The sequence below is a fragment of the Eretmochelys imbricata genome, chromosome 1 (genome assembly GCF_965152235.1).
Source record: "Eretmochelys imbricata isolate rEreImb1 chromosome 1, rEreImb1.hap1, whole genome shotgun sequence".
NCBI classification, from domain to species: domain Eukaryota; kingdom Metazoa; phylum Chordata; order Testudines; family Cheloniidae; genus Eretmochelys; species Eretmochelys imbricata.
In genome coordinates, this window is record NC_135572.1 from 10,804,276 (window position 1) to 10,822,692 (window position 18,417).

The 18,417-nt window shown below is 56.5% G+C and overlaps 1 protein-coding gene across 1 annotated transcript in view; it reads left to right on the plus strand.

Annotated features, from left to right (window-relative positions):
- The window catches only part of PDE2A (phosphodiesterase 2A), a 365,874-nt gene that overhangs the window by 289,368 nt on the left and 58,089 nt on the right, over window positions 1-18,417 (plus strand). The window contains exons 6-8 of the mRNA XM_077841678.1: window positions 683-738; window positions 7,253-7,312; window positions 17,979-18,138. Coding sequence (XP_077697804.1) covers window positions 683-738; window positions 7,253-7,312; window positions 17,979-18,138 — 276 coding nt within the window. The remainder of the gene's footprint in view (window positions 1-682; window positions 739-7,252; window positions 7,313-17,978; window positions 18,139-18,417) is intronic.

Consider the following 18,417-nt stretch of genomic DNA (forward strand, 5'->3'; position numbering starts at 1 on the left):
GCAGGAGTCCTCGTGTCTCATCCTCTGCGTTTCTGATGGACTAGTGCTCAGTTACCGCAGTGATACGTGCAGGGCACAGAGAGATCGATCAACAGCTCTGCCGTGGGGTACGAGGGAGAGACAGACCACGAAGCACATGGGATAGGTCAATGGATGGAGAGGAGGGAACGTGGGGTGGATGCGGGGATGGATGGATGGAGAGAGGGGAACATGGGGTGGATGCAGGGGTGGATGTGGGATGGATGAGGGGGGCTACATGGGATGGATGGAGGGAGGGAAGGAGGAATAGAGAGGGGGATATATGGGTTGGATGAATAGGTGGAGGGGGGTACATGGGATGGATGAATGGATAGAGAAATGGAGAGCAGGGTACATGGGATGGATGGATAGATAATGGGGTGTATGGGTTGGATGAATGGTGAGCAGGGTATATGGGTTGGATGGATGAATGGATGGAGTGGAGGTTACATGGCGTGGATGGATGGATGGATGGATGGATGGATGGATGGATGGAAAGGAGCGTACATGAGGTGGATGGATGGATAGCTACCCATCTGTGGTATCTCACCAGACATCACAAAGTCTGCAAATGCCAGCATGTGCCCCCCTCCTGCTTCCCCTATTATCGCCCTAGTTTTGCATCTCCTCCGCACTGGGCTGACTTTGCTGTCTTGCTTTGCAGTGTTGATAAACCCACTGGTGGACAAGGACTCGGGGGAGGTGGTCGCTGTCATCCTGGTAAGTGAATGGGAGCTAGTGTGAAGGGGAGAAAGCTGGAAGGGGGCAGGTCAGAGGAACTGGGCAGCCAAGACATAGCCTGGGTCCAGCCTTTGTATACAGAGGTGTCTGTGCTGAAGGATTGCACAGCCCTTCGAGACAGGTCCCACAACCCCCGACCGGCCCCCCATACGACGCAGGAACCTACGCAGTGGAATGCAGCATCTGCTTAGCCCCACACAGCACCAATACACTGGCTTCTCTCAGCCCGGCGACGGTGGCCCAGCCACGTGCTCCCTGGGCTTTAGCTCAGGCGGAAAGGGAGGGTGTTTTGCTGCCCCAGGCCCTGGGCCTGTCCCTGCAGGGGACTGACAGGCACTTCTCCTTGTGGCCGTCAGCTGCAGAAAGGGCTTGGATCTGATCGGTGCATGGGATGTGCCCACTGCGGGGCCCTGGGGGTGGCAGGGCAAGGGCAGCCTCCATACATGGGTGCCCAGGATTGCCCCCCTGCCACAGCTGTGTCCTCACATGGGTGCCACCGGCTGAGGGGCAGATCTCACAAGTCTGGCCATACAAAGCGTTGATTCCTGAGGGGTACATGGGGTGGATGGCTGCTCCCGGCTTCCCACCCATCTCTGGGCTGCCCGGAGCATCCTTCATGGCTGCCGCTGCTCCCCGTTAACTTTAGCAGTGACCAGCCCGGGGCGGCCCGGTGGAAACCCAGGCCTAGTGGACTCGGGAACGGAAGCTCGCTGGCTCCCTCTATAGGTGAAGGCGGAGAACTGAGGGCGCCTTGCTCCCAGGCCCCCAGCGGCATGTGCTGCTCCCTGGCTCCCCCTGCGGGCGAAGGGGTAGAACTGCGGAGGGGGCCAGGCATTTTTCTTCTGTGAAATGGAACCCCGGGGCCACACCGGTGCCTGGCCGTGACCGGACAGATCAGCCCCCTGCTGGGTTAGGAACAGTCAGCGTGAATGCGCTGCCCCTTGCTGAGATGAGTCAAGGTAAAGCTAAGCCCATCAGCTATCGCTGGACCCCCGTCCTCAGCAGGGAGCACTCAGCATGGGCCCCTACCTGCTCCACTCCCCACGGGGCCACGGAGCCAGGTACTGGCTAATGCCCATGTCTCCGCTGCCCCCTCGGGGGGTGCACCGGGCACTAAACTGCAGCTGGAAATGGGAGGTGAGTGTATTTGGAACAGAGGGCCGGGGTTCGATTCCTGCTTATGTCTGTGGAGTCCCGCCTGGCCGCAGGGCCGTTCTGGATCGGAAGCCGCTCCGTTCGGCGTGAACTGCTCCCGTACAGTCAGCACGCACAGTGTAGTGCAGGGAGCTGCGGGCTGGCTGGCTGGTAGAGGGAGTGTGGCAACCGGCGGCTCCTGGGGTGATAGCAATTAGCCGTGTGCCAGGCAGGCTGTTGCGATGGGCCCGGCGGGGGCCGGGAGCCTGGCAGGAGCGAGCTCTTCTGAACACTTGCGTTGAAGTGGATTCCTCCCAGTCAGAGGCGCAGGGGAAGGGAGCAGCGAGATGAAATGCAAGGTTAACAAAGAGCCCTGTCTGCCTCTCGGGACATACCTCCTGGGCCTGGCCCTGGAAAGACTCTGACGCCATTGGGGAGCACGGCTTCTGCTAATCAGCCCAAGGAGCAGGGAGAGAGGATGGTTTAAGTGGATTAAGGAGGAAGACGAGCAGCAAGAGATTGTCTCCAGTGCTTATTAAAAAGGAATTAAGATGATTAATGAGCACTGACCTTTCACAAACTCACACGTTGGCCCCATCGCTGGGGAGCACTCCCAGCCCTGGCAGGAGAGCCCCACCGCTGTTCACGTACACGTGTGTTCACGTACGTGCCGGGGGCTCGCACAGATGTGACGTGTTCACTCTCTCTCCCTCCATGCACGTAGCAGATGCGCGAGACGGGCCCGCTCCCAGCTATGGTAGGCTCCCGCAGGTTTTTCACAGTCCGAGGCAAACACGTGGGCCCACCTATGTGACGTACGCATATGCCCTTTCCCACACACGATCCAGGCTGTTCAGTTCAGGGGGACTTTGCTGGCATGACACGCAAGACAAGCGTCGCCAGAGTGTCGAAAAGAGACAAATGGCTGACACAGGCTGGAGAGGGCCTACCTGGGGGCTGATCCCAGTTCGCAGAGTCCGTTCCTGGGATGATGGTCGGGCACAGGCGAGTTTTAAGACAGAGTTCTATAGATTTCAGACCAGCATTATACGACAGGGCTGCCTGCAGTAGCAGGGGACCCGGGAGGTCCTGGGCCGCCCTATGCCCATTGCACAAAGCCATCTCTGCATGGCACACTTGCGCCCTTTCGCATATGTAAATCCCTTCCCTGTCCATCTTCAGCCCCCTTCTCCCTCCTTCCTGTCCCCACCTCCCAAGTGGCAGAGTTCAGATCTAGCCCCAAAGAGGCTGCAGGTGCAGCTCCACGGGGCTCCATCCAATTTCGGCTCCCAGGGGCAGGTCCTGGGTCATGTCCCTGGTCTGTCCAGCTCCATTCACGCCATGGGCACTATGGAAATACAGTCACTGCACTCGGCGGCCTGCCCTGGGCTAAAAGAGCTGAGCCAGTTTCACTCAGCTGATCTGATGTAAAACCCTAATGGAGACACACTTAAAAGGCTGTCTAAGGGCTTGATGCTGGTGCCCAGCCCTGCAACAGGGACACAGACGCCAATGAGTCTTCAGCTCTTCTTCCACCTCGGAGTCAGAGCTCGGCCTGGGATATTTGGTCAGTGGCTTTCCCCCACTGTGTCCAGCACTCTTCCGGAGACTCCAGGGGAGGGAAGCTCCGTGGGAAGATCTGCCAATCCGACGACTCTCACGCTGCGTCTCCTCTCGAACAGCTCTCGCTCTAATTCACTCATGCCACTTCCCAGTGGCAGCAAGCCCGCCCTGAGAGCAGGTGATTCCGTTAGCTAATGACTGATTTAGGAGAGCAAAGAGCCCATTCACTCGCTGGTGTTGCCTGATTTCTCAGAGCCGAGCGGGGAAGCGAAGCCCTCGCTGCTTCCCATGGAAAGCGCCTGGCACCCGTTCAGCTCCTTGGAACAACGAAGTGTAAGGAGCCTCTCTGTGCCGTTCTTGGATGCCGTTTTGGCCCAACTTGTCGATGTTGTCAGCCTCCAAGCAGTTGCTAAGAGCAAAGCACTAATTAATTAGAGACCGTAACGAGCTAGGAGCGACACACACACCAATCCGAAAGAGCGGGACAGGGGATTGGAATCGAGAAGCAAAGAAAATACCCACAGCCTCTCTGTGTGTGACCCCATCTGTCTGCCACGCACATGCCTATGTTCTGTCACACACACGTGCGTGGCAGACAGACGGGGGTACACAGACAGACACACACAGGGGTACCTGTTCTAACGCACACGTGCAGCAACACACAGGGGTACCTGTTCCAATACGCACGTGCTCCAACGCACGCGTGTGAGTTCTACACACACAGCTTGGCCCACACATGGGTTCCGGCTGCAAAGGGAGCACTGACCCCCAAATCCCTCTGAGTCTGGGGACTTGAGAGCTGAGGACTGCGGCTGGCTGCCCCGGGCACGCTGCAGGGCAGGCAGGAGTGGAAGCTATCTCCTCTCTGTCTCTCTGGCAGTGCACCTGGCATCTCTTTTCAGGTGTGCCAGTGATTGTCATTTCCCGGGTACCTAGGGTGAGTGATGTGCGGCGAAGTGGGGCAGCTGGTGGGTGGCTGAGAGCCGCTATTGTGAATTGGAGGAAGAGAGCTCATGAACCCGAGCGGTTCTTCCCGGGAGCCAGGGAATACGTGATCACAAGAGACACATGGTGCAAAACTGTTGACGCACACACTGCACTATTGTGATCTCGCCACGCACACAAACACACCCACACATCCATGCTCCGCCACCCGTCATGTATTGGGGTGAATTTACGTCTTGGCCCGGCTGCAGCGGCCGGCACGGGGAGCTCTGAGCCGGTAGGCAAACCCCCTTTCTAGGTCAGAGCAGGATCCTGGCCCTGAGGTGCTGGAGCCAAGCAGCGCCTCGCTGACTGACGCCCGGCGGGGCTCTCCGTTTGTTTTTCTGGCCTTGGGGGCAAGGGAATCTGGGTTGCTTTGGAAAGGTTTTTGCTGATCAGTTAGTCCCCAAGTGCTGCCTTTCTCCAGCGCCATTTCCCCACAGATCCCAAGTGCTCTCCGAACACTGGTGAGTTAGCGGCAGGGAGGCGTTATGAGACCCAGCGTCTAGGCCCATCCTGGTGCCTTTGCGTAACGCAGGTGCCTCCAGCAGCCCACTTGCGCCCGAGGGTGGAGTCCATTGAATAACACCGGGGTCCGACCACACCACCACCCGCAGCCTTTCCCGCAGGGCAGGGGTGGGTCCTGAGCGGGTGCGAATCGACCTCACCACAAGAGCTCTCACCCAAGGGGACCCGCTCTTCCGTAATGGGCAGCCACACGGAGACTGGCTTCAGCTTTCCTGCATGGCGAGGGGGCTGCTCTGAATAGGTCCCAGCCAGCTCTTGCACGACCCAGTTGCTGCTACAGCGAGGCCAGGCACATACCTCCTGTCCCCTGCTCTGCCCCAAGGGCAGACTTAACCCTTGTGCCTCCACTGGGCAGTAATGCAAACTACAGGAGGGAAACTGAGGCACACATGGGCATCATAAAAATGTTACAGAAGTTACCACTTCATCTGCAGGCTCCAGCTGCTGATCCAGAGCCCATTGGGGTCAAACGAAAGCGACCCCTTTGGGTCAAGCTCCAGGGCTGCTTTTGCCCAACAAAGTGTTGCTCTCTTGTTGTGCAGCTGCTCTGCTGGCTGTCACCCCCTAGGGATTGGAAATAGGAGCTGGAAATGGCAGGCGGAGCGGTTCAAGCTCACCCCCTGGCTGCGCCATCCGCTGTCCTAATCCAGCACAGTCTGGACAAGCCAGCGTGGACGGAGAGCTAGTCTCGGCCCAGCTGCCTGGCTGGGCGAAGTGACACTTCTGGCCGTGGCTGATGAAGCCTGAGCCCATCTGCACTGCTGCTGGCGTTGCTGGACGTCTGAAGTCAGCGCAGTGAAACCAGCTATTACAGAGCTACGGGCCGGGGCCTGCGGCCAGTGGTGCCGGCTTTGCAGCTGCAAACTCCATGGATTTCCTTGGAGTTCCTCCCGATTCCCACCTGTGTGAGCGAGAGTCAAACAAGGCCCTGGGGTTGATTGAGACAGCCTGGGTGTCAATATAGCCGTTGGTTCCCAGAGAAAAACCCTTCTTCAGAGCGACTGCAATGTGGCACCGGGCTGAGAGTCAGGCTTGCTAAATTCAGGACTCCTGGATGCCATTCCCCGCTCTGTCACTGACGCCCGGAGAGACTGAAGGCAGCTGCTTCCCTGCTCCCTGCCTCAGTTTCCCCAACTGTCGGGTGAGGATAGAAACACTGACCTACCTCCTGGGCCGGTTGGGAGGCTTAACGCATTGGTGTCCGTAAAGGCCTTTGAGACCTGTGTGCAGAAGGAGCTGGGAAGGCGCAAGCTAGCCTTGTCAGTGCTGTTATCAATGCTCATTAACGTCCCAGCTTAAAGGACCGGCCCGGAGGTGGCTTTTTAATTTGCTCGGTGTAGTCTGGCTGACAGCAGCCTGGCTGGCTGGACCGTTCCCAGTCTGACGGCCGCTAGCTGTGGGCAAATGCCGTAAGTACAGTTGGTTTGAGCAGCCAGCGCTTATCCAGGTGGCTGCAGGCTACTAGCTGGAGGCTAGAGATGGCCCCACGGTTCAGGGGTGTTTGGAAGTGGGCTCACGGCTCTCCGGAGAACAGGGTGATGTCTCCGGTGTTCCCTGCTCTCCCGTGGCCTGCCAGCAGCAGGGCCGAGCTAGAGGCACAGGTGAGTTATCTGGACCCCATGGTGTCTCTGCTGGACCTGCAGCACGGGGATGCTAAGGGTGTGAGAGAGGCCGAGGGCAGCCCGCAGAGCAGGGCTCTGGCGGGAGAGTCGGCTGCGCTCTGGGCGGGACGGTGCTCTGGGAAAGGGCCAGCTGGTCGGGTGGTGCACGCCAGGGCGCTCCTGGGACATCAGCCAGGCTGCTCCGCTTTACGCCCGCTGAGACTCTGGCCCTGGGATTGTCGTGGCCTGGGGCAAAGCCCTGGCTCCTTGGAAGTGCCTGGCAAAAGGCATGTTGATTTCGTCAGGGCTTCACGGGAGGCCCGTTGTCTCTGCCCCTGCTCGCCCCGCGGCCCACCCTGAGTTCCCAGAGCCCACTCCCCCGGCCAGGAGGCAGCTGATGGGCGCACTGTGCCTGCCAGCAGGGGACGCAGCTCTGCACGTCCATTTCTGTGGCTTTCTTGTTGCCTGTTTGTTTGCCCCGTGCAGGTATTCCCTGACGGCTGCGTGGCACGGGACTGGCAGAGCTAGGTTGCCACAGGCCTCAGCAGATCGGGGGGCGGGAGCAGGACTGGAAAGACGGGGGGCTGCTGGTCAGCCGTGAGACCCATCCCCAGCGCTGGGGGCGGGGAGACCGGGGTTGACGGGGGTGCCCGTGCCCTCACTGTCTTGCCTTGCCCCACCAGGTGCACTGTGGGCGGCTGAGCGAGTCGGACGAGCAGAACCTGCGGGCGCTGGAGAAGCATGTGAGTAACGCCGGGGCTCCCTGGCCTGCGCCTCCCCCAGCACCTGGCGGTGGCCCCGCTGGATGGGGCTACAAGCCATCTCTGTCAGCCAGGGTGCCCAGGAGCTCAGTCACACTCCTGCCCAGGGCCCCCGCTGCCCAGCTCCCTGGGGCAGCCTGCCTCAGCGTCAGCCAAAGGGGACTCCTATGTTGGCGCTCAGTCCTTACCCTAGGTGCCAGAGGGGGAATGGCCTGGCGGCTTGCCCTGGGGGAGGCTGTAGGGGGTGATGGCAGGTTGGGGGATAAAGAGACTCAGTGACCCTTCCCCCATAGTGTGCAGGGGAACTGTGTGTGTGAACGCGCGTGCAGGGGATCCGTGTGTGTGTGTGCGGGGGATTGTGTGTGTGCTTCTACAGGGGATCTGTGTGTGTGCGTGTGTGTGACGAAGCGGGACTGTTCTTAACGGTTCCTCTGAATCGTGTGGGGGTGCCTCAGTTTCCCCTGTGCAGTTCTTAAGAATCTAGGTGGTGGGGTAAGGGGGTATGATCATTGCAGAGCCCTAGAGGGCAGGTGTGTGCAGGGGTCTGGACACAGAGAATGGCCGACACCCTGTTTCCTGGCAACTGATGGCCTGGGCCCTTCCCCACTGCGAGGTGAGAGCTAAAGAGTTGGAGAACAAAGGAATCAGGTGACCTCCTGGCCTGGGAAAGGGACAAAGCCCAGAGGCGGAGGGGCTGGAGGGAGTTTCAGTTTGGGGCTGGCTGGGACATGGAGTGAAGGGCAGACATGGTTGTCTGGCTCACTGCCCCCCAAAATGGACCCAGCTGAGGGTCCTGTTCTCTGCACCTGCAAGCTCTGTTTCAGACCATGTTCCTGTCGTCTAATAAACCTCTGTTTTACTGGCTGGCTGAGAGTCCCGTCTGACTGCGGAGTTGGGGGGCAGGACCCTCTGGCTTCCCCAGGAGCCCCACCTGGGCAGACTCGCTGTGGGAAGCGCACGGAGGGGCAGAGGATGCTGAATGCTCCGAGGTCAGACCCAGGAAGGTGGAAGCCGGGGGAGCTGTGTGTCCTGCAGACAGGCTGCTCCCAGACAGGAGACTTCCCCAGAGTCCTGCCTGGCTTCGTGGGGAGCAGTTCCAGAGCATCGCCCGGGGACTCCGTGACAGCGTGTGGGTGTGTGCAGGGGATCTCTGTGTGTGCACATCTGCCGGGGATCTGTGTGCGTGTGTGTGCAGAGGATCTGTGTGTGTCTGTGTGTGGGCGCAGGGGATCTGTGTGTGTGTGTAGGAGATCTCCACATGTGTGTAGGGGAGGTGTGTTCTGGGTGTGCAAAGGATTTCTATGAGCAGGTGTGCGAAGGGGATCTGCATTGGTGGGAGCGGGGACCTGCTGGGGTAGGATCGGTGCATACACACATTAGCTGGTGTCTGTCTGCAGGAGGGGGCCTCCCTTTCCATTTGCTACCCCTGGGTTAGAAGGCCTCCCTTTGCTGTGACCAGAATGAGTGTCATCCGCGGTGGGAATGAGAAATAGCCAAGCCATGGCGGGGTGCCGCTGGGGTTGGCCTGGAAATTTCACCCGCTAGACAGCTTGGCAGGGAGCTCTTGGCTCCTTCCTCTGCCTGATAGTGGCGCTGCCCCCTGCTGGTCACAGCAGCAAAGCCAGGTCCAGAGTGAGCATGATTGGCCCCCCCCATTCTGAACAATTTGTCAGTGATGGAGAACCCCCATGACGACTTACCAAGGGGCGCGGTGGACTCTCCATCCCTGGCCATGTTTAAATCAAGACGGGATGATTCTCTAGGTCTGCTCTGGGAATTATTGGGGGCGGTTCTCTGGCCTGTCTTAGGCAAGATCCCACAGGTCCCTTCTGGCTCTGGAATCTAGGAGCCCTGGGGGCGTCCAGCTCCGCGGTGAAGGCTTGACTCGGAGTTTGCTCCTGTGGCTCTCCCAGGCACTAGCGTGGCAGGCGGACGAGGCCTGGCTGCGTCTCACAGAGCCCTGTTCCCCAGCCGCACTGCCAGCCACCCCAACCTGTCGGGGTTCGCCTCACGCCAGGAAAGGGACCCAGCCCAGGACATATGAATTGACATGCAAAGGGGAAGCCTGGAGCCGCAGGGTTTTCTGACAGGTTTCAGAGTAACAGTCGTGTTAGTCTGTATTCGCAAAAAGAAAAGGAGGACTTGTGGCACCTTAGAGACTAACCAATTTATTTGAGCATGAGCTTTCGTGAGCTACAGCTCACTTCATCAGATGCATACCGTGGAAACTGCAGCGCTGAGTGGACCAGACAGACGGCAGCTGGGGAATGGCCAGGAGCCAGTTATTGCGCCCACCTGCTGACGTCACAGTGACGAGACAGGCCTGATCCAAAATGCGCTGACGTCAGTGGGACCTTTGCCCCTGATTTTGTTAGGCTAATACTATCCTGCTGCACTAGCCCAGACGGGCTCTGCCGAGTGAGTCTCCAACCCTACCTGGCCTCTGCCGAAACTTCCCTGTAGCATGGCTCACCGCTGGGAAGGGAGGGGACGCTGCCTCGGGAATAGAAAAGGGGAGCCACTAGAAGCTCCTACGTGGTTTCACCACTTCAGTGCAGAACGAGGAGCAACGCCTGCCCTGGGATGGATAAGCTGCAAGTTTGTCGAGGGCTTTAGAACCCGCAGGACAGAAGGTCCCGTGTATATGGAAGATATATTCTTTATAACAGTCTCTTGCCCTTCTCTTCACCCTCCTAGCACTTCAACGGCATCGGGTCAGTAAGTTAGTAGAGGCCCCAGCTGCGATCGGGTCAGCTTGTGCTAGGTTCTGCAAAGACACAGAGTGAGAGATGGGCCTTGCCCCATGCAGCTTGCAGCTTAAAACACACACAGGCACCAAAGAGTGAGAGGAAGGAGACATTAGTGTCCCCGAAAGCACAGAGAGATGAAGGGACGGGGATTTTTAAAGCCTCCCTTCTGCTGACCAGGCCGGTTTTTGATCTTTTCCCCAATTATTTCTGACGAAACCTGAAAACCAAAACAATTTTTGTTTTCCTGCCCCCTTCCCCTCTATTGTCAGTGTCAAAAGGGACAAAGGGGAAGGAAGTGGGGGGAGGGACCGGAAAATGGGCTGAGAACAAACAACGGTGAAATTAACGTGGTCACACACGTTCTGGAATAAAGGACAAAGGGCTCTTTTTGGAGCTAAACTGATGGTGAAGTTTTATGAAGAAAGCTGGAGCCCTTTGCAGCCGGCTTGGCTGCGGGCAGTGACTGCCCTCCAGCCGGGTGGCACGGGCATGGGCACTGGGAGTGGCATGGGCTGAGCTCGGCCCCTGCGCAGTTCCTAGTGGCCGCGGTGGGTGGCGACATGGCGTGTAGGGAGACACCAGGTTTTTCCAGCCTTCTTTCTGACGGAGGTTTCCCCACGATCGAGGAGCCGGGGCCGAGCACCAGAGAAAAGCCAGCTCTCGGCAAGACTTCCCCAGAGTGGGACTCTGAACGCCGCACATCACCAGCTGTTTGCCCGCCGTGCCGCGGCTAGCTCTCAGGCTAGTGGGAGAAAAGCAGCTCCATTCGTTCAGGAGCCAAAGCCCCAGCCACTCCCCGGGGAACCAGGATAATAGGAAAATCAATACGGTCTTGTCCGGGCAATTAAAGCCGCTGAGTGAGTGCTGGAGAGACCCGGCAAGATTCAATACACACCGTGTGCAGCGCACGACTGAATAGAGCTAGCCGGAACGGGGAGTTTGGCTAGATCTGGTGTCTCTGTGCACTGCTGCTCTCTGCTGCATCGACAGGGAACTGCTCCGTTACATGTCATCTGAGCCCTCCCCTCAATCTTTAATGCACTCTCCTCACACGCCCCTCGGGGGCAGGGCAGTGAGCCGCTTTGTACAGAGGGGGAACTGAGGCACAGGGAGGCTAAGTGACTTGCCCAAGGTCCCACAGCGTGTCCATATCAGAGCAAGGAATAGAACCCACATTTCCTCCTCTGTTGGGCAAATCTCTGGGCCCCTGCTCCCCCTCTGCTAGAATGGGAATAATGAGCCTGCCTTTGTCTGTTTAGCTCGTGAGCTCTCCTGGGCAGGGCCCGTGTTGTATCAAGCTAGCTGCTGACAGCGCCCCAGTGTGTGTCTGTCTGCTGTTTTCTGCACCATCGGTTGGCTGAGAAGAGAAACTCAAAGGGCCGGTGCCTGTTTCTTCACTGGGCTCCTTTTTCCCAGCCGGCAAATTCCTCTGCAGTTCTGAGTCCCCAGCTGCACCGTGAGAGTAGCTGTACAGGGCCAGTCAGCCAGGCTGCGACCCGCGTTTCTTACCAGCTGATTCTTCTCCCCCAATCTTGCTCAATTCACCAGCCATCTCCAGCTTGTTTCCATGCTTATTACCATGATGCAAATTCCACCTCCACCGTTCCTCGTGCCTAACCCAGGAGATCCCCTGCACCCCTGGGCACAACGGAGGCCTAACTCCTGTAACTATGTGCTTCCTATTGTAACTTCTTCCTACCCTCCACACTGCCGCAGTGCCACAGCCAATCTTCAAGCATCTCCCTCCTGGTACTGACTTCCCGCAAGATGCGACTCCATACGGTGCGGCTCGCTGAGCCCTGGAGGATCATTTTAATCCTCGACTCAGTGTTGTTGCTGAGCATCGCAGGTCCTATTCCCGTGTACGGATGCCTCACAAGGCCACCGACCTCTGTGTAGCCGCCTCACCTGAGTCAAGAGCAACCTGTGAATTTGCCACTTGCTCAGAGGAAACGACCAGGGGTCAGACCGTCAGGGAGAAGACCAGTTCCAAGGATCCTGAATGACTCCTCATGATAAAACGCCTCGCCTTGGAGAAAACCAGAGAAACCGCCCAACGGGTAGAAAGCGCCACCCACAGGGCTATGTCACCGTATGAGGCACCGGCTGTCTCCCAGCCTGTGGAGGCGAATGCAGTCCGACACAAGACTGCAACCTGCAAAGCTCCTAAGTCCATAGGTGCCGACTCTATGGGTGCCCTAAGGCTGGAGCACCCATGGAAAAGAACCAGCGGGGGCTCAGCACCCACTGGCAGCCTGGATGATCAGCTCTCCCCCTCCCACCCAGCGCCTCCTGCCTGCTGCAGATCAGCTGTTCGGTGGCATGCCGGAGACGCTGGGGGCAGGGGAAGGAGTGAGGGTGAGGCGCACTCCAGGAAGGGGGCAGAAGGGGGCAGGAAGAGGTGGGGTAGGATTGGGGCCTTTGGGGAAGTGGGGGAGTGGGGGCGGGGCCTGGGGCGGAGCAGGGGTTGAGCACCCCCGGGGGAAACGAGGAAGCCGGCGGCGATGCCTAAGTCTATCTCCTCGGTGCCTTTACCCTCCCACACACCACATTGCTACCCATTCGACAGATGTGGTGGCTCTGGTGACAAGGCCGACGTTTAAATGTGCCCTGCCAAGAAATCAGTGCGCAACCCAAAAGGACCCTTTGCTGAAGTCTGCAAGTCTGCCATCCATGTTGTTTCTGGAGTTCTCACAGATGAGGATGGTGGCAAACTGCATCCCCACAGGGACGGGCGATCACCCCCACCACTGCCAAAGGTGAGTCGAGGGCCAGGAGGCAGGAACGTTAGCGGATCCTGGTTCGCCCGCCTTGCACTATAATTGCCAACCAGTTCTACACCATGCTACAGTCAAACCTCAGACTTATGGACACCTCAGGAACAGTGTCCCCTGCTCCCGGCTGGAGGAGTGTGTGTGGGGGGGTAAAAACAGCGTGTCCCACTCCAGGCCGGGGTATGGGGGAGGTGTGAAAGCGGTGCAGACCTCAGCCCTGCTCCTGCTCTGCTGACTCCGGCTGCCTTGAGCTGACAGGCCCAGTGTCTTGCTGTAAGTGGCTGCTGTGGGGGTGGGGTGAGGACAGGCAGTCCAGATGTGCCTACCTTTAAGATGCAATACAGGCATGGTGCAGCATGCTGCTGCCTGATTGATTACTTCCAGTTCCACTTGGTCTCCAGTTGACCAGTCAGTCCCATAACTCTGGTGTTCATATCTTTGAAGTTCTGCTGTATTTGCCAGCTCCCAACCTCAGTTGCAGCCTCCTGACATCTATCCCGGAGGATATGGTGGATCTCCCCTCCCCATCAATGGCTAGTTTACAGCTGCTCTCGCGTGCAAAGGCTGTAATGTCCAAGGGAAAAGCTAAGAAGTCCAAAAGGGAGTTTCTATTTTAGGAGGGAATCATCAAAAGGATCTTCAGAGGATACGAGATCCCAGTAGCACAGGATCTGTCCTGCAAACTGAGGGTAGGCCACTACCAGGAATCATCTCTGACTTTCCAGTAGTTTTCACCGATACCACAGGTGTTGCAAAATAGTTCCAAGCACGAGATCCAGCCAAAAAACAGTATGCTCCCTGTGCAACATAAAGTGCTAAACGTACCAATTGCACTGAGACAACCACTCCAGGAGCAGATTCTGAAACCATGCGGAGCAGGTATCATTGATTCGTCAGAACGGGTTTCTTTCTCCTGTCATTCCCGCCAGGAAGCCTCGTGGTGCTGTCTGCATGTGTGTGGACTTGAGAGAGCTAAACTCCAGCATTGTCGTGGATTATCATGCTCTACCCAACACCAGTGGAACGCCGCTCACCTTGAAGGAGGCATGAGTCTTTATGACCCTTGATTTGTCACTCCATGAAGTTTGTTCCAATTACAGCCAATGCCATTTGGGTTAGCCTCTGCCGCGACTGTATTCCAGAGAATGACGCGTGGCATTTTTGGAGAGAGAAGGGATGGTACTTACTTCCTAGATGACATTGAAAGATGAATCTGAACATGTCATCCTAAAAGGGGTTATAAAAAAACTTCAAAGACATGGACTTACCATCAGCAAGAAGAAATGTCAATTCCGTACTGACTCAGTGACGTATATAGGACATACACTCTCTCGGAACAGCATACAAACAAAACCAAACTCGGGAAAGCCATTTGTGATGCACCAGAGCCTAAAAACAAGGACAAACGTTGGTCCTTCTCGGGATTGTGCGACTACTATTCAAAGTTTGTACTATACAACAATTTGCTGTGAAAGTAGTTCCTTTGCGCCATCTCCTGGAAAAGGATGTGAAGTTTGAATGGGATGAAGAGTGCAAGAGCAACTTTAGCAAGATAAATCATGCAATTTCCAGCAGTCTGGCTCTTAGAAGCAAACGATTGTCACAACAGATGCTTGTGAGTTCTTGGTACTGTCTTGACTTGGCTAAAAAATGGATGAGAAGTCACTACTGCATTGACCTCCAGAGCCCTGACTGATCCAGAAAAATCTTATTCTGTCTTTGAGCAAGAAGCTCTGGCAGGTTTCTGGGCAGTAAGACATGTCAGAACCTACCTTTGGGGTCGGAGATTTAGCTGAATATCTGATCAGAAACCTCTTTCAGCTTTACTCACCATGCAAGGTTCTGGTTGAACAACTCTTAAGAATTGCCAAATGAGCCACCTAACTAACGGACTCTGATTTCCAGACAGTGTGTCTTTCAGGAGCCAGTGACTCCACTGCAGATTGTTCCTCTCGCCTGCCCTTATCGTGAGGGTGCAATAGAGAAAGCAGATGAAGAGATTGCCATTGCACTAATCTCTGCTACAACTCCAGGAGTGATCAGTCTCAGAGTGGGCAACAGCCATGAGAGAAGACAAGGTACTTTAGGACCTAAAGAGTTACGTAGTCAATGGATGGACTTGTAAGACGATGACATCAGAACACTTGCAACCATATAGACACATATCATGTGAGCTGTCCTTTGTAAATGAATGGAAGTTGAGACTTGGCCCATCTTCTTGTGCCTATACTTCTGAGAGAAGGAATGCTTCATTTGGCACTTGAAGGACATCTGGGGAGGAGTCAAACCGACAAGGGAGACAAGACTTCTGGTGGCCAATGTTGGACAATCAGGTTGAGGAAATAATCCAGGATTGCCTGGCTTGTGCTATGAGTGAGAAGTCACGGAGAATCTTCAACATCCCTCTCACACCAGTTAACTATCCCAACTGTCCATGGGAGAAACTGGCTCTCGACATAATGGGACCATTTGAAGATCAGCCTGGTACACAAAGGTTTCTCCTAGTCCTGGAAAACTATCATTCAACATGAACATGGCTGGAAGTTCTGTTCGCCGGAAAGGTGACCTCTGAAATAGTGATTAAGCTCATGTCCTCAGTTTTCACCCAAGAAGCGTTTCCCAAGGAGTTCGTAATGGACAGTGGAATGCAGTTGACTTCTGCTGATATGCTACACTAGGTCTGTAGCAATGGTATTGAGCACAAACTGGTTTCTTTATACCAGTGGTCCCCAGACTTTTCAGTGTCGCACCCCCCTTACACCTGTCCACACGCACACACTCTGAGTTGGGAGCGGGGCCATGGCTCCCGGGGGGGGGGGGGGGGGAATGCAGACAGGGGTAAGGGGGCTGAGGCTGAGGCCGCAGCTGGGGGCGGGTCAGGGGGCGGGGCCAGGAATGGAGCTGCAGCCAGGGATGAAGGCTGGGGGCTGGGAGCGGGGCTGGGGCCAGGTGCGGAGCCAGGTGCAGAGTCGGGGTCGAGGCTGGGCACGGGGCTGGGCAGCAGGGCTGCATCTAGGGGAAGGACCAGAGCAGAGCTGGGAGCGGAGCGGGGCTGGGTGGCACTCCCTTCTCACCCCCAGATGGGGCTGGCCCGGACCCCCCCACTAGGGAGGAACACCCCACAGTTTGGGGACCTCTGCTTTATATCATCCGAGAGCTAATGGTCTAGTCGAGGGAATGAACAGATTGGTGCAAGAAAGTTTGCAGCTTAGTTACAAGTGAGACCGTGAAAGGAAGCTTTGCATGCAACGTTGTTTGCTTCAGGGCCACCCCGCATGCAACAAAGGAGTATCGCCCTTTCATCTATTAAGAGCATGCAAGATAAATTCACGACTTATTACCTGTCAAGGGCCTGCGTGTTCTCTTTTTTCAACCAAATCCTCCCTTGCAGCTAGTTGCGAAAGTGTTAAGAGCACACGGGAGAAATACAGGCAGTGCGGAGCTCAGAAGAACGGTGCTAAACCTCACAAGCCTCAAACTGGAGATTTTGTTCGTGTGAAGCTGCCATTCAGAGGCAGAAGAAGGGCGTTCAAGATGTGTGTGTCCTTTGCAGATAACAGAACCCCGAGCAGATTCGGATGGATTAATGGATGGAAAGAAATGGAACATTTCAAGGTTGTCGGCAGCTCCTCCGCCAGCAGCCGGAGAAGAGAATGCTAATTTCCACCCTGGACCAGAGAACCCCGATGACACCAATCGTGCTGATGGGCAATGTATAGCATTTGGGAATTGCTCCATTGCCCAGTCTTGGTCCTGCTTCTCCATGTACTAGGAGAAGTGTGAGACAAAGGAGACTGCCTGAAAGGGGGGAGGGATAGCTCAGTGGTTTGAGCATTGGCCTGCTAAACCCAGGGTTGAGAGTTCAATCCTTGAGGGGGCCATTTATGGATCGGGGCAAAAATTGGGGATTGGTCCTGCTTTGAGCAGGGGGTTGGACTAGATGACCTCCTGAGGTCACTTCCAACCCTGATATTCAATGATTCTAAGATTGGAAAACTTTGTTGCTGGACTCAATGGCAGTTTGAAGTCTGACAGTGGTTGTTCTGAAGGGGAAGGGTGTGTTGTATCTAGCTAGGAGCAGATCTCTACCCCGGTTTGTAAGTCGGTTTCTAGGTGGTTCCTGGAGCTTTGAGTCCAGGAGCGACAATTCCCAGGATGCACCAGCGGAGAGGAAAGGGAGGGCGGAGAAAGAGGAGAAGGAAGAATGTGAGCTCTGTGAAAGAGAGGGGAATAAACCTTGCCTTTTGTGGTTCTCTAGCTTTCTGAGACTTCCTCAAAGGGGTTCGGGGACAAAAGACCATATCTCACTCTGTGTGTGTGTGTGTTGTGTGTACAGCTTCTAGCACAATAAGGGTCTGGCTTTTGTTGGGGATTCTAGGTGCTTCTTTAATATAAAAAATAATAACAGTGGATTTATTACAACAGCTATTTAAGGAAGGCGACGACTGTCTTGTCTTATTATTTAAAAGGGACAAGAATAAAAACCTTTAAGGAAACTGTTTTCTCATACTGGGTTTAATTCTCAGCCCTAGTGGGGCAGATCTACCTGGCAAGGTGAATTCACTTCTCAGTATCTAATCTAATCTAAGCCACCGTAGTTCTAAAGTGCCTCTCACCTCGGTATCCACACACACAGCATCTGTCAGCTCCCGGATCCCCAAAAGCTGGTTCACTTTCTGTTCCAGCCGCCTGGTTCTCCTCACTATGGTGGAGTCCATCCCTTCCTTGCTCCAGAATGTCCCCCAGGCTCTACCCCCTACTCTTTCCATCACCCCCGGACTGAGACCCTGAAGTTCCCCCAGGAGCTGGTCCTAGGCTGGTGGTCTGGAACGAGGGCATGGCCGTATGCAGGCCACTTGGGCGTGTGAGTGGGAACTGGGCCATGTCCAGGCAGGGGAAGGTTTACATGGGGTTTGAGGCTTGACGCTGTTTTCTCTCCCCATCCTCGTGGCTAGGAAAGAGAACAGCCTGACCCGAGCTCTGTGCGTAACCAGCCCTGCCCAGTGTATGGTGCACAGAATAAGCCCCTAACGGATGGGAAGGGGGCCGGGTTCCAGGAGGAATGGGAACAGCTCCCCTCCGCTGACCCCTTCCCCCCCTCCCCCACCTGCTTGTGCCTTGCAGGTCCTGGTGGCCTACCGGCGTGTCCAAACCCTCCAGAAGCTGCAGCCCTGGCCCCAGGTCAGCCTGTCCACCAGCTCGTCCCAGAATTCCCTGGCCAAGACCGAGAGGGCAACGCACAGCGGCTACAGCGACCTGGACCGCAAGATCTTGCAGCTGTGCGGTAAGCGGGGGACAGCTCTTTCCAGCTCGAGAGGGGCCTGAGCACTGAGGGGGACTGGCAGGCACCACAGAGCAGGGGCCCCCTTCTCTAGAGCTGCCAGCGCCCACGTATGAGGTCGTTGCCATTGGCACGTGGCCCAGGCTGCATCCAGGGACCGGGGCATGGAGGAGTCGCTCTGGTGGACGGGACCTGGGGCCAGTCAGGCCCAGCTGCCCCGGAGCAGCAGCCCAGTCCCTGTGTGATATTGAGTGCCCTGGAGCTGTGGGGAGCAGGGGGTTG